The 16,855-nt window shown below is 38.0% G+C and overlaps 1 protein-coding gene across 4 annotated transcripts in view; it reads right to left on the minus strand.

Moving 5' to 3' along the window:
* The window catches only part of ATP2C1 (ATPase secretory pathway Ca2+ transporting 1), a 110,947-nt gene that overhangs the window by 3,137 nt on the left and 90,955 nt on the right, over positions 1-16,855 (minus strand). For all 4 annotated transcript variants that reach the window (XM_060099034.1, XM_060099033.1, XM_060099031.1 and 1 more), the window contains 8 exons: positions 15,476-15,646; positions 14,291-14,388; positions 5,728-5,778; positions 4,625-4,791; positions 3,283-3,351; positions 2,535-2,651; positions 1,580-1,727; positions 959-1,054 (listed from right to left, as the gene is read on the minus strand). In XM_060099034.1, the coding sequence (XP_059955017.1) occupies positions 959-1,054; positions 1,580-1,727; positions 2,535-2,651; positions 3,283-3,351; positions 4,625-4,791; positions 5,728-5,778; positions 14,291-14,388; positions 15,476-15,646 (917 nt within the window). The remainder of the gene's footprint in view (positions 1-958; positions 1,055-1,579; positions 1,728-2,534; positions 2,652-3,282; positions 3,352-4,624; positions 4,792-5,727; positions 5,779-14,290; positions 14,389-15,475; positions 15,647-16,855) is intronic.

Below are 16,855 nucleotides of genomic sequence, written 5' to 3' on the forward strand. Positions count from 1 at the left end.
ATAGTTAAGGATTTACATGGTGCTCTTAAATTGAAATGAACAGTCAGCCTCAAATGTAGCTAGTTTCTAAGAACAACATGCTCTGAAAAAGTACCATGAGGTTCTAGCCCATTATTTTCTAACAAAGCACTTCAGTCAAGAGAAGGCAATCCAGGGCTTCCCTGGTGGCACAGTGGTTAAGAATCCTCCTGCCAATGCAGGGGACATGGGTTCAAGCCCTGGTCTAGGAGGTTCCCACATGCCGCGGAGCAACTAGGCCCATGCGCCACAACTACTGAGCCTGCGCTCTAGAGCCCGCGAGCCACAACTACTGAGCCCGCATGCCTAGAGCCTATGCTTCGCAATGGGAGAAGCCACCGCGGTGAGGAGCCCGCGCACCACAACGGAGAGTAGCCCTCACTCGCCACAACTAGAGAAAGCCCACGCGCAGCAACGCGGACCCAACTCAGCCAAGGATAAATAAATTAATTAATTTTCAAAAAAAAAAGAGAGAGAAGGCAATCCACCTAAAGATAAAGCATGGGAAGAAAAGAAAATTTTAAATGTCCTAAGCTTTGACACACTGATGGAAATAATGAGAAAAAGTTAATATGCACAAAGCTGTTCCTGGACTTCTAACAATACTTGCTTCTATAATGAGGTGAATACCATCTTAGCACAAGCCATGAGCTTTGTCCTATCCTCAGATAATGTTAACTTGAACCTGTCATATAGCTACAGATAATAAGAAAATGAAAAGAAGATAAATCAGGTGATGTCACCTGTGATTTACTTTGATCTCCTAGCCAAATGCCCCATCCCTCTTAGGACACATTTTGGAGGCACATGTTTGTAGGAAGGCTATATCCGGGGCTATAACCATGGCTACAAAAGCAAGCAAAGCTAAAAACCCTGCCTACTTACAATTAGAGAGTACCTTACCCAATTGAATTAGTCAGCTAAGATCACCTAAGCCTACCTGGGATCTGGAACTTAGTGCATTGAACATGTCAAAAAACACAAAGCATGTGAAGGTCATTGTTGTATCCCGAGGTGTTATCACATTGTCTCGCAGCTGTCGAGAGGAAAAAAGATTTTCAGCTGGCTGAATTTAATGAACAAATACTACATGCTTTGAAAGGGTTACTATTTTCTTCCTCTCAGAATGAAATAGCTTTAAAGACATAAAACGTATAAGCAACCTAAATTTCCCATATACCATTTAAATAAGTCACCTAATGAATAGCTGTAGTCTACATAAAGTAGAAAGTCTTTTCCCAAACCATAAACTGGATACTAAAAGAACTTTTTTGATGACATGAAAGTAGCTATATTAAAGACTCAGATTTTCTACCTTCTTCCCAAGTTTTCATGTTAATTTTATTGTATCTGATATTTCTCTGCAGATTTAAATAACTCTAATATATAAATCAGGAATTCTATTAACCCATAAATACTGAAATCAAACTATTTTTACATGTTTTTATTCTATTTTTGAAAGAGCTCTCCTAACTTCCAGCCTTCTGCTTAATACACAAAAATAACCGAGTCCTATTGTACAGAATGAATATTAATAAAGCAGCTTATCCAGTGAGTATACCTCTCGCCAGAAGACAAACAAAGTCCCACAAACAATGATTATTGAGGAAACAAGTATTTTAAGTATCAGGTTTTTGGTCAAAATGCTGTCCTTCCAGTTGCGCGGAGGTTTACGAATGACATCTTTATCCACTGGTTCTACTCCAAGGCTTCAAAACAAACAGAAAAGTGAATTAAAGTTTTAAGTAAGATTTGGATTTATTACTTTCACAACTTCATTGACCTCAATTATCCCGGAAACTAAATGTCTTCTTTTGGAAGCAAAATGTTGAATCATGAAGAAAACCTTGGCTATGATCACTTGAAAATAACCAAAGATTTTATCACTTTCCTTTTTTGTTTATTTGGCACAGTTTGGGAGGCGACTGATAATCAAATTCAAAAAACTGCCCTATTTCATTTACATATAGCTTTACTTATTCCAAATATGGCCTGAAATATATGACCTACCAACTGGACTTTGAACTATCTTTCATGCAAGGAAGTTTCAACTGGGATAATCTGTTGTAACGGTCGCTGACATGTATCACTCTGTGTTGGGAAAGCAACATCTAGGGCCCCATTATTATAAAAGAAGATACTTAGATGCTTAGGTCCTTCAATACTTTCCCAAAGTCTCTAAGACTGACAACAGAACCTTGGTAATAGCACTAAAGCCAGAGATTTCTCCATTACAACCTATTCTAAGAAACAAAAAGCTTACTTCGAGGACAGGGACTGCAACTGTTCCCTCCCCTGTTCTCAACTTAAGGCTGGGCATCTAACAGCCTAAAAGCTCAGATCATAATGCATGAATGAGCACTCCAAGAGAATAAATGATATGCTCACATCACACAATTTATAACAAACACGATGTTGCAGAGATTTCCAACGCTATCCGTGATGAAGTCTTAGAGCTTAATTATCAGGATAGCATGCCATCCTTGTCTTTCTAATTTACATGAGAAAACTCTCACCTCTGAGCTGGAGGTCCGTCCATAATAATATTGATCCACAAAATCTGCATGGCATTGAGAGGATTGGGAAAGTTCATTAATGTAGCCAGTGAGATTAAAGTTAATGCTGCTATACTCCTATCGAAAGAAAGAGTCATTTTAAAAAATGTGTCAGCATAGTATAATTCTTGCTAATTTTATGAAATCACTTTCTTAGCATTTAAAATTCTCATGTTACTACTGTTCTTTTAAAGGAAGCCCATATTTCCACGTAACCTACTGCTTCATTAGTGTGAACATTTTGAAGCTAAGAGTTAACCCTTATGATCCACAGCATTTTAATAGAGGACTTTCAAATAGAGGAAGATTTTTTTTTAATTAAGTTCAGATAACAGTTAACAGTTTCAGTGATATTTTCGTAACTGTTTTTGGACTACAGAAAAGCCCTTCTACTTTCGGAAAAAGATACCAAGAAGAAACATTAAAATTTGACACCCCTTTCTTAGTTATTTCAGGAGCTATTAAATAAGCCACAAAGGTTTATATATTTTGATGATGATACAGACAAATAATTATCACATTTAGAACCTCTTTATCGTGCCATTTTTAGATTTAGGACAGAATTCAGTTTTCACACTGGAAAACTTTTACATATGGACAACCCTCAGAAATAGAGCCCAAAAGCTTGTAGGCATTCTGCTTGAATTCTACTTTGCAAATAATTTATCTGTAAGACCCATAAGTTTGTCACAACTTCTTACAAACTTACGTGCTCAGCTGGAATCTAACAAAATTTTTAATGTTATTATAAATCCCTTTACCCTCCTCAATTGCAGACCTGAAAGTTAAAAATAAAATTAGGTGAGAAAATATTATCACAGAAAAATAAGGATATATCAATACTGTGGAACTAATTTTGAAAACAAATTTCCAACTGATAAAACACATACATCAATAAGAGAATCTATTATTTTCTTCACATAATTAAAACTAGGAAAAAAAAAAGGAAACACTACTGTGGCAAGGAATTGAAGTCTGGCCTGCTACACTCTACCGGAACTAATTTCATAACACAGTAATTTTTATTCTTAAAAAGACATTTCAACATTAAAATCACATCTTGTGTTTCTACACAAGAGACAATAATACACATTTATAATACTAAAATAATGATCTTCTTTACCCCTCCAAGTTTATTTTTCTTCAAGATACAAGAGGCATGCATGGTAAGGGGTTAATTTAATGTAGGTCAGAAATTAAAAGGCAATGAGACATATAAAACTTATAGAATTTAAGCCGTCTGTTGCCCCTACACACAGTCAGATATATGTTGTACCAGAATTATAAAAAGAATATGGTTTACAAAGATCCATGTAAATTCTCTCATTCATTTTGCTCAACCTAGGAAAATATGTGTTTTATAAACATATTGCCCTATCTTCCAAGATTTTTATACAATTCTAAGAATGGAAATTAAATATCTTATATCTTTTTAAGAGCCTAGCAATTCCGGGTCCGGAGGGCCCACATGCTCCACCTGAGGCCACAGTGGGTTAATGAGGCACACAGGGCATCACTCAAGAGGTGATTATCACGTGCCTCCACCTGGACACTGGGAAACAACCAGCAGGTACTGCAGAATCGTAAAGCAATTAGAAACTGTGGATGAAACAAATTTATTCAAATGACAAATTGCGTCATTAGTAACATGGACAATTCCTGACATAAGGAAACGGATATGGATGGGATCTTTATTTGTAATACTTACTGTAAGGCCAGGCACATGCTTATTCCTGTGAGCCTGAATTTAACTAGAATAAAGGCCACATGAAGGTTCACTGCTGTATCACAACACTAGTGGCCAGGAAATGTGACACTTGGCTGGTACTCAGTAATATTTCTTAAATGAATAGTCCTGCCACTTATTATGTCCATTCCATACAAGTAATTTTCCCCCAAACTACACACTAGTACACAAAATAAGATAATTAATCTAGTAAAAAAGTTTAGTTTATCCTATGTCTAAAACCGCTAAACTCTTTTCTACGAATGGGGTGCAAGAAAGGACGGGAGGAGACTCTCTGATGTGCATTCATTGAAGGAAAACTTACATGATGGTTTGGAAATCATCATCCACCAGGATCATGTCTGCTGCCTCTTTGCAAACATCTGTGCCAGTCTGACCCATTGCAACTCCAATGTCTGCAGCCTTCAGAGCGACTGCATCATTTACTCCATCTCCTGTCATGGCCACAACCGACCCGTTCTTCTGCAGAGACTGGGGGCGGGAGGGGAGAAGCGGGAGGGAGGAGTTCTGATTAAAATGTTGCTTCCACACAGATAAGGGGATAAACAAATCCTCTCTCTTTTTCTTTCCCACATAATTAAAGACTGGAAATAAAACAGACAGTCACTTTTTCAATAAACTTCAATAAATATATGGAGGTCTGAAGATAAAGCTTAGAGAAAGCTGCCATTAATATTTCCATGTGTGAAAATTCTATGTGTAGAGCCTGATGAAGAGTCAACTACACAGTTGTTCTCAGGGCAATTTTGTCTCCCAGGGGACATCTGGCAACGTCTGGAGACATTTCTGATTGTCATGACTTCAGGGACGCTACTGGCATCTAAAGGATAGGAGCCAGGGATGCTGCTAAACTTACAACACACAGGACAGCCCCTCACAATGAAGAATTATCCAGCCCACAGTGTGTCAGTGCCAAGGCCGAGAAACCGTGACCTCAGTACAACGGAGCACTACTGTGATTAATAAGTCCATGAACTGATGGTACCATGTCAGCTGCTTTGTATATATTTGACTAATATAAACAATCATAGCCCTTTAAACATTGTTCACACTCTCAAAACATTTTTTTCTTGCTGTGTTTATTCAGTTTCTCAGTAATTATTCCTATTCACACTGGGATGATTTGGCTATAGCCTCCTGTCAGAACATATTTCTACATTATTCAAATGTTTAAAGAAGGTTGTATTTGCAGATATTTCCTTAAAGTTTTCTTCTACATCTTCCTTTGCAAACTAAATTCTCTATTAATGTTTCCATCTCAGGCTTTAAAAAACCACCTGTTTTGCTTCACAATACTTCTGACTTTAATGCTCTATCAATATTCCCAGTAGTAATGCAAACACGATGAAAGACAAGCAGTAGCATTTTGGATACAGAGATAAAACAGTGTGATTCTTAGACACCCACCTTAATAATTTTCATCTTGTGCCTTGGACTAGCTCTGTAAAATACCGCAACCTGTTAAAACACGGGATACACTAAAAATCTTCAACATTAAGAAATATCAGAATAACCTATGCACTTATAACTAAGAATATTTTTTAAATTATCAATTTAAACTGTCTGTATTTTGCCACAGAGATCAAACTTAAGAATATGCCATACATGTGTTAGGACACTCATTTGACAGGGTCATTTCAAATTTTTAGGTACTATAAGAAATGCACAATCTAAACAATTTACCCAGTTTATCCCATTATATTTAAGCTCTGAAGAGAAAACAGCCTTATTCTTGAAACGTTCAGAGACAGACAAAGGAAAAACTCTCCTGCATCGGTTTCCTCGACACTGACACAACTAAAATGGCCTTTTCCCTTTGTCCTGTCTTCAGGAGGTTTAAAGAACAATGTCCCTTGAGCCTTTTTTTGTTGTTAAGCACCATGGAGTGTCTGCTCATGCTCTTCTACTCAGCTTAACTCATTAGGCTCTGTCTCTTCCACTGTGTCTCCACCTGCTTATACCATCTTCTCTCTCCAAAGAATATATTTAATCCCTTTTCCTGATCCCACCTCCTGGTCTCCTGAAACCCTCCCACTGTGCCCCAGTCATCGACAAATGCCCTGGCCCTCCACTCTTACCCACACTGCTCTAACCTCATTTATCCACAAGACAGGGACTGTTCCCACAGTCCTCTCCAATAGCACCACCAGGAGAGCACAGAGGGGGCAGGTGCCCTCCATTCCCTTCTTCAGTCACAAATCCTCGGTTCTGAACATCACAGAAGACTGTACTTCACTGCCTGTGCCCAGTCACTGCTCCCGAGGCCACCCTCCATGTTCCACAGGAATTTCTAACCACTGCCTCCCATCCGTCTTTCCAACACCCCCGAGCCAGGTGACCTTACTACCCACGTAACCCACCGTTCTCTTTCCTGCTCTCCTAGAGGACAGGTTACAATACATGCTTCCAATTTATCCCCTTCCCCAGCCTCACTCTCAGCTGACAACCTTGTTTTCTACTTCAAAGAAAAGAGAGTCTGGAGAAAACGTTCACAACTCCCACCATCCAACAGCTGTATCCAGACAGTATCCCCTCCTTCTCTCCTTTTACTACAAATGAACAACATGAATATGTTTCCAGTGCAGGTCAAATATCCCACCTTCTTACCAATCAGAAATTCTCCCCACCTTGTATCAAAATTTTTCCCTTGCTGCTGCACCTTTACCATCATTATACAAACATGTTGTTATTCCTTCCATTTAAAGAAAAACAAAACCAAAAACTTCCCTTCCTATCTCAGCTGCTACCCTCCTTTCCCCTTCTCTTTATAAGCGGAACTCCTCTCGGGAGCTGCCTGTACTGATGTCTCCCATCTCTCTCTTCCGCTCTCTCCTGAATCCCTCCTGATTAGGCTGCTACCCCCACCCCTGCCCTGACACCCCGCATCAAGAGCACCAAAGACTCCCCGCATTGCTGACACCAGTACCACTTCTCCCCTGACTTACCCCCGCACACAGCCGACCGCTCCCTCCTCCCGAGGCGCCCTCTCCTCCCGGCCTCAGGACCACCCTACACTCTCCTGCTCCCCCTCCTGCCCCTCCAGCTGCTCCGCTTGTGCAGGTTCCCCCAGGCCTCCCTGAAGTCTACACGCTGGAGGTTCTAGAACTCAGTTCTTGGGCTCTTTATAATATAAGAGGTCTCTCCCTAGGGGATCTCACCCCACCTTAGAAATCTGGCTTTTATTTATATGCCTTTTTGTCTCTTCTGAAATCCAGATTGATAAAAATAACCCACCTACCTACTCCACATTCGCTCTTGGACATCCCATCTCAGACTTCCACATGCCAAACAGAACCTCTGTTACTTCCCCAAACACATGCTCCCTCACATCCTCTGCCAATGGCAAGTGCACTCTTGCAATGGCTCAGGCTCTAGATCTGGGGAGCCACCTTGATTCCTCCTCTTCTCCCACATGCCACACGCAGTTAGGCCCCATCCTCAAATATATCCACACTTCAACCTCCTTACTCAAACATCGAAACCCACTGCCAACACACTGGGTTAAAAACACAAGTCAAACCACACTGTCCTCTGCTGAAAACCCTCCAAAAACCTCCCATCCCTCTCAGGACAAGCGAATGGTGCCCAAGTCTTTTACTGTCCACCAAACCCCACAGGAAGTGCATGCTCCCAGGTTAGTCTTCTCCCCCCACCGCACTACACTGGCCGCCTCATAGTTCCTGAAACATGCCAAGCGCACTTCCCTTGAGGCCTCTGCCCTTGTGTTCCCTCGGATATGACACAGCCGCCCCTTTCATCACACAGGACCTTCTCAGTGATGCCTTTCCTAGGCATGCTGCCTAAAGATCTCATCCTCTCTGTTCCCTGCTTTTGTCAGTGCTCTCCCCTCCTGCTCCCATACTACAGTGATTGTATTGTGTGCTTATCTTAAACCAGTATATTCCCCCCTTTTTAGCTGGAGAAAGACATAAAGATGAAAAGAGTATTAACAGAGGAATTTTCAGTTACCCCCAAGTTTAGTCCCAGCTCTGTGATAAAATGATACAGTTCAATTTTTAGACACTTCTGTGGGTTTTTTTTAATACCTAATTTCTTCAAGCCATAATTTGTGTCACTAAATTTCAATATTTTTATTCAACCAAAAAGAATGACCTGCTAATCCTGGTGCTTTAAGGAGAACTTTTACTCTGTGCAATGCTATACTCCACATGAGTCTTATCTCAGACTATAAGCTCCATGAGGCAGAGATTTTGGCCCAGTACATCCAGTGCTCTAGAAACACATGTAAGATGAATGAATAGATGACTGAATCTTAGGACCATCATAAAGACTATTCCCAGGTTCTCTCCCAATTTTAAAAAAGGTCTAAAACAAAAGAGGATTATATTCTTAGGTAAAAAAATTCAGTTGACCTGTGCTATCACGTTACTGACTACACTTAGTTCCTCTACGTACCATGAATCACATAACTCATATGTGGAAAGCATTCATTCTTCCTTTAAAACGGTTCAAAATCCATTTGGAAACTCTTTATCGTATCTTTAAAAAGTACTAAACATACAGATGGTCAAAAGGCACATGAAAAGATGCTCAACATTGCTAATTATTAGAGAAATGCAAATCAAAACTACAATGAGGCATCACCTCACACGAGTCAGGATGGCCATCACTAGGAACTCTACAAATAATAAACGCGAGAGAGGGTGTGGAGAGAAAGGAACCCTCCTACACTGTTGGGGGGAATGTAAATTGGTGTAGCCACTATGGAGAACAGTATGGAGATTCCTTAAAAAACTAAAAACAGAGCTACCATATGATCCTGTAATCCCACTCCTGGGCACATATCCAGAGAAAACTGTAATTCGAAAAGATACATGTACCCTAATGTTCACTGCAGCACTATTCATAATAGCCAAGGCATGGAAGCAATCTAAACGTCCAGACAAATGAATGGATAAAGAAGATGTGGTATATATATATAATGGAACATTATCGACCATAAGAAAGAATGAAATCATGCCATTTGCAGCCACATGGATGGACCTAGAGACTTTCGTACTAACTGAAGTCAGGCAGAGGAAGACAAATATCACATGATATTGCTTATATGTGGAATCTAAAAAACAAGAAAACCCATCAAAGTGATACAAATGAACTTATATACAAAAGAACTTATATACAAAACAGAAATAGACCCACTGACATAAAAACCAAACTTATGGTTACCAAAGGGGAAAGAGGGAGAGGGTAAATTAGGAGTTTGGGATTAACAAATACACACTACTACATATAAAACAGATAAGCAACAAGGACCTACTATATATTGATAACACAGGTAACTATACTCAATATTTTGTAATAACCTATAAGGGAAAATAATCTGAAAAAAAAAGATATATAGGAACTTCTCTGGTGGTCCAGTGGTTAAAAGTCCACCTTCCAATGCAGGGGACGCAGGTTCGATCCCTGGTCAGGGAACTAAGATCCCACATGCCGCGGGGCAACTAAGCCCACATGCTGCAACTACAGAGCCCACGCGCTCTGGAGCCCATGCGCTACAACTAGAGAGAAGCCCGCACACTGCAACAAAGAGCTCACGTGCCGCAACGAAAGATCCCATGGGCTGCAACTAAGACCTGACACAGCCAAAAATAAATAAATTAATTAAAAAGTGTTCACTTAAAAAAAAAAAAGATATATATGTATGTATAAATGAATCACTTTGTTATACACCTGAAACAAACACAACATTGTAAATCAACTACATTTCAATTTTTAAAAAATTTTTAATAAAATAAAAAGGACTAAGCTGCATACATATTTAAAATGTACTGGTTACCTTCTAAGTGAAAATTCTACATTACTGCAGAAATTAATCATGTAGCACACAGCACTGAGCAAAGACTGTGGATTTTACAGAATATTTTACAAGAGCATCTAGCAAAGACTGTGGATTTTACAGAATTTTTAAATAAAAGGCTAATTACTAATTACAAATACTCAGGTTATACAGAGTAAAATTTTGCCTTTGTTCCACTACAAATCATTCAAACCACTGCAAATCACTCCTTTACAGCCAATGCAGCTTATCACTGACAATGGCAATAATAATAACAAACCAACTGTTGGGCTGAAAACATACTTCTTTTGTATAGTAACAAACTACTTTGGCATGCATCCAGTATACCTATTACTTGATATAAATTTCAGCATTTGAAAGCTTTGATGGCAACTCAAAAATAAAAGCAGTTTCTTTGAGACTAAGCAGATCTCAATTCAAAGCTGACGAATCATGTGGAATATAATATTGCTCGGAGTAAAAATTCTCCTTAGAGCATCAGGACTAGCAGGTCAATCTTTTTGGTTGAGAAAAAATATTGAAATTTAGTGATACAAAATGATGGCCTGAAGAAATAAGGTATTAAAAACACACACACACACACACACACACAGAAAAGTGACTAAAAACTGAATTATATCATTTTATCACAGAGCTAGGATTAAACTTGGGGGTAACCGAAATTCCTCTATTAATGATCTTCTCACCTTTATGTCTGTTTCTCTACCTAAAAGGGGGGGAATATACTGATTTAAGATAAGCACACAATATAATCACTGTAGAATGGGAGCAAGAGGGGAGAAGACAGAATGAGGACAACAGGATGGTGAAAGGACAACGGGAAAGAAATAGAACTGCGTCAGCAAAGAGAGTTCAGGGAATATTACGGAGGGAAAGGGAGAAAGGCTGTGTACTTTCAGAAGGAACCTGCAAGAGGATTTTTCTCTTCTCATGGGTCCATCTTTTCAGTGTCATATTTGTGGTCAACACTCACAGTTCTTTTGATCAACATTAACAGAAAGTAAGTTATGAAGAGAAGAAAGTAGGTAAATATGAAAAGGAGAGGCTAATAGAAAAAAAATATTCCTGGCATTAAAATAACCTCCCAAAGGTCCCCAAATCTTCCAGAACAGATTAAAAGATACCTGATGCACTGCAATAAGTACTGACAACATACCAAAAATTAAACAGCACACAAATTGGGATTTTATTATAGGGACTTGGTTAACAGGTTTGGTAAAAACAAAAATGGAGGCAGTGCTATAAAAAACAAACAAGAAAAGAGAATGTCCATTTTTATCAACAGGAAATGTAGAACACACTCAAGAAATCATAAACAAAAAACACTGAGAATTCCCAGATGGACTTTATAAATAATTAAGCAAAATTCAGTTTCCATACTACTTTCTAACTGGCTCTAGGTCAAAAGGACAGAGAAATGTTAAGGGATTTGGAATGTGTGACAGAATTATGGAAACAGGAAAGCCAAAAAACGTTTTAATGAGGAACAGAATTCATTAATATGATTTTTAATACATGTGGGAAAACCTCAGTGAGCTGGCAATTTAGAAGTTTTGTTTTGTTCTAACACTAATAAAAGAAAAACTTTTCAAAATGATCTGAAGTAAAAGCATAAGACCAAGATTTAAGAGTTACATGAACACAAGATAAAAATGGGAAAAAAGACAAAGTAGGGGTTGGGGGACTAAAAGGACCTAAAGGAAAGAAAAGACCTGGGTTTTCAAAAGACACGATAAACCCGAAAAAAGCCCTGGTATTTATGGAATTCCTCCGCAGAGCAGGATGACGCCAAGCAATTCAATGAGCTTTTCTCTTTGAAAAGCATCAGAGCATCTGCCATTATTGATGCACAAAAACTCTTATTTGAAAATGACCAATGATGTAATTTGTCCAGGCTGATGATGCAACTTGTAACTTACTTCTTCCTTCCCTAACTGCCTTTACATTGGTTTTCAGAGTTCATTAGCATTTTTATCAGAGAGCTGAGAGTGAACTGAAGAAAGCAAATAAAATGAAATTTCAAATCTGTCCAATGTCACTACTTGTTAGCATCTCTGGGAAAAGGTTTGGAAGAAAAGGTTGAACAAAGGTTAATGGGAAAATGTTTAATTAACTGCAGATTTCACATATACTTACTAAATGTACATTCTGTCTCAATATCCCCAGGGAACTTAACACAGGATTTATTCTTTCAGAAATAAATGTCAGGAAGAAACTATCAGGATAGGACACACACACACACACACACACACACACACACACATAGATACAGAGTCCTGTTCAAATATGGAAAAACCTACCCCTAAATCTCAAACAAATCAGACACCCACACTGCTCCCAGATGCTCTGAAAAGGCATTTCAATGAAAAAAAAAAATGACAGTCTTTTCAACAAAAGGTACTGGAACAACTGAACACCCATACATAAAACAAATGAACCTTAACCCACTTCTCACACATAGACAAAAATAATTCAAAATGGATCACAGATGTTAGTGTAAAACCTAAAAGTATGAGACTTAAAAAAAAAAAAAAAGGAAAAAAATCTTTGTGACCTTGGGTTAGGCAAAGAGTCCTTAGATAACATATCAAAAGCATGATCCATAAAAGAAAATGATAAACTGGACTTCACCAAAATTTAAAACTTCTGTTCTTTAAAAAACAATGTCAATAGAATAAAAAAATAAAACCAGACTGGGAAAAAATATTTTCCAATCACATATCTGATAAAGAACTTTTATCCATAATATATAAGTAACTATCAAAATTCAAAAGTAAAACATTTTTTAAAAATAGGCAGGGTAGACTGTTCACTAAAGAAAATATATGAATGGCAAATAAGCACATGAAAAGGATACACAAAATCAATAGTTGTGAGGGAAATGCAAATTAAAACCACAATAAGATACCATGATACACCTATTAGAATGGGAGTGGGGAAACTGACAATGCCATGTGCTGGTGAGGATAGGAGCAATTAGACCTTTCAAACATTGCTGGTGGGAATGCAAAACAATAAAACCACCCTGTAAAACAATTTGGCACTTTCTTACAAAGCTAAACATACAGAACCATATGACTCAGCAATTACTCTTAGGTATTTATCTAAGAGAAATGAATATTTATTTTCATATAAAACCTATATACAAATGTTTAGAGTAGATGTAATCATAATCAGCAATAACTGAAAACAGTCCAAATGCCTTTAAACTAGTGCATAGGTAACACAAACCCAATACAGTGGAATACTACTCAGCAATTAAATTAATGCATTATGCTAAGTCAAAAAAGCAGATTCAAAGCCCTCCTACTATATGCCTCCATTTTTAGAGCATTCTAGAAAAGGTAAAACTATAGGGACAGAAAACAAATCGATGGTTGCCAAACAGTGGAAAAAGAGGGAGGAGCTGACCACAACAAGAGGATTTGGGGTGGGAGGAACCTGTACCCGACTGTGTTATGGTTACAAGGACCACACACATTTGTCAAAACTTAGAGCTGTACATTAAAAAGGAAGAAGTTTACTGTTTGCAAATGATATCTCAATTTTTTAAAAAGCATTATACATGCATTCAATTAAAATAGAACACAAGGGTAAGAAGTATGAAGTGGGCTTCCCTGGTGGCGCAGTGGTTGAGAGTCCGCCTGCCGATGCAGGGGACACGGGTTCGTGCCCCGGTCCGGGAAGATCCCACATGCCACAGAGCAGCTGGGACCGTGAGCCATGGCCGCTGAGCCTGCGCGTCCGGAGCCTGTGCTCCACAATGGGAGAGGCCACAACAGTGAGAGGCCCGAGTATTGCAAAAAAAAAAAAAAAAAAAAAAAAAAAAAGAAGTATGAAGTGATGGTCTCTCTCCACTCTGTACTTTATAAATACAAAACACCACTGTTAATTTCCACAGTACCTTCCTCAGAGGAAACTTGGCTCTTGCTAAAGTACTGATATTCCTAACAATCACATCATAAATACTCTCAATGATAAGACTGATTTCAATGATAAGATTTCATCTCATGATTTGGACCAACGAATCTGGTGGTCATGTCCCAACTGTTTTCAAATGTTTCAAACAGCTTCATTAACACAGCAGCAGAAGTTGTCTAACACCTAGAATAAGGCCTTTCAGTCTGAAAGGCTCTGGTTTAGGCCTACCTTTGGCACCATCTGTGAGAGCTGCTGGACATCCATCGCATCTATTTCTTCTCCTGAGACTGACTGGGAGGTTTTGGAATATAATCCCAGACGACTAGCTGAAGTGAAATGGGAAAGAAAACATAATTAACCAAATTGGTTTTGCTTGATAGGCTAGTCAACATAATGCTCACTTAATATGATTTGTTATCAACTCACTTTCTCTTTAAGTATAAAATGTCTTTATATGAAGGGATCACAAGACAGACAAACAGAACGGAATTAGTAAATACTGTGGCGTTTTCTGTTTGACTATTTTATTTTTGTTTAAATTTAAGAATAAAGAGTTTTCACAATTTAACCCACCACACCTAAGAACTGAAACAAGGCCAAACAGGCTCTGCTTGGGAGCTCAATTTTAATGAAGATCAGAGTGCATTTTAAATAAAGTAAACAAAGCCAGGCAAAATGGTGGCTCATCTGTGGTATCATGCAGTTGTATGTAAATGAAAATAAATGTTGAGAAGTTTCTCTAGGAACAATCTTCCCAACAATATTATGTTTCCAGTGACATATTTTTCTTAGATCACATAAAGTGTGAAATTCCTGTCTCAGTCTCTTTCCATATTAATAAGATAAGAATTAATGAACTTTAGCAAATTTTAAATTTATCAGTATGAATTATAGTTTACAGGTTCTGGGAGATTAACTTCCATGTCCATTTTATTTCCTTATACTTGTTAAGTAATCTTAAACAGCATTCAAACAACATAGGAATATATGTATTAGACAACAGAAATACAGACACAAGTTACTTTCTTTCAAATTAGGTACAAAGTCTGCTTTTAAAAAATTATACTCAAATTGAAAGAAAAAACTAAATTTCATATTTTCTTTCACATTCATGATCTAGCACTTTTATCTGTCAGCATCGTGGACTATGAGGTTAAAAATAATCAACTATTCTTTTGTAAATAAAATAATGTGATTTCACAATGCTTTAGTTATTTTCAACTAATAGTATTATTTTTTTAACTAAAATAAAATTTTGCCCACAATTTTAGAGTATGAGCAAACAAAAGCGTCAATTTTAACTGTATAACTCAGTATTATGTAAACACACTTCATGTCAAATGATTCACAAAACTATGCACTGCAGTAATTTAAGAAAAACTATGGAAAACAAAGGAAGCAGCCTAGTTATACCGATTGCAATTGCAGTCTCCTGTGAGTCTCCAGTAATCATTTTTATTGACACTCCCGAGGCAATGAGTGTTGTAACAGCTTCTTTCACACCAGTTCTAGGAGGATCAATGATTCCCACCAAGCCAAGGAACGTCAGTTCTCCCAATTCAGGACCAGAAGCCAAAGCAAGAACTTGGGAAATAATAATAAAATCCGAAAAAGAAAATGTGAATCACAAAACCATTAGAATTTACTTCACAAAAGCTGGAGACCATAACACTTCTCAGATAAATGACTTAAGATGACAATGTCATTGTGGTAATTACAAAAACTCTAAAAATCAAAATTATTACATGCAAAGATATTCTAGTTTAATGGTTCTTAATATGGGGTTGCTTTAACTTATTAAAAATTAAAAAGAATAAGACTAAAGAACTGTTAAGCAGAGAAGGCAAGTGAGGAGCAAATAAGAAATGTTTTCACATAGCAAACATGCAGCCCCTTTCAGCAGAAACTACTGACTCTTAAGAAAAATACAATTAATTATTTGGAAAACTATAGGTTTGTTGAGCTTTTTTAAAAAAAAATTTTTTTAATAGATTTGTTTTATTTATTTTTTGGCTGCGTTGGGTCTTCCGTGGCTGTGCACAGGCTTTCTCTAGTTGCCGAGGGCTTCTCACTGCGGTGGCTTCTCTTGCTACGGAACACAGGCTCCAGGCGCACGGGCTTCAGTAGCTGTGGCGCACGGGCTTAGCTGCTCCGCGGCATGTGGGATCTTCCCAGACCAGGGCTCAAACCTGTGTCCCCTGCATTGGCAGGCAGATTCTTCACCATTGTACCACCAGGGAAGCCCCAGTTTGTTGAACTTTAAAGTCAGTTTTAAACAGACACCTTTGAAGGTGGCTTCTCCTAATGTATCTTCATCTTTCCATCTTATAGTTCTCCAGAACAATTCAATAGCTTGAAGAGAAGGCTATATTAATTATACACAACATGTAATAATTTTGTACACAACGAACCCTGGGAGGTAAAGTTAATTTGTAAAGTGATTGTAAAACCACTAATACCAACAATCGTTTATATTCTTTCACTCTTTCTATAACATTAATAGGATTTTCTTATTTGTTACTTTGGTTCTCTTAAAACTATATAAATAATACCACCATACCATCATCTATAGTTAGTTTCCTGTCGCCCTCGGGAACTTAAGATATAGCACAAAGTACTGTTCATTTCCAAATACCATTTAGCTTTTTCTCAGAATTCGGGAACCTCTGGTAGCGACCTTATGAGCCAGAGGGATGTATCTCCATCTGGGATATTATAAGACTGAACAACTTACCAAAGAAAACACACCAAAAAAAGCACACAAACTAAACATATGTATCTCACAGGGAAACT

This window comes from Mesoplodon densirostris, chromosome 5, assembly GCF_025265405.1.
Source record: "Mesoplodon densirostris isolate mMesDen1 chromosome 5, mMesDen1 primary haplotype, whole genome shotgun sequence".
In the NCBI taxonomy this organism is placed as follows: domain Eukaryota; kingdom Metazoa; phylum Chordata; class Mammalia; order Artiodactyla; family Ziphiidae; genus Mesoplodon; species Mesoplodon densirostris.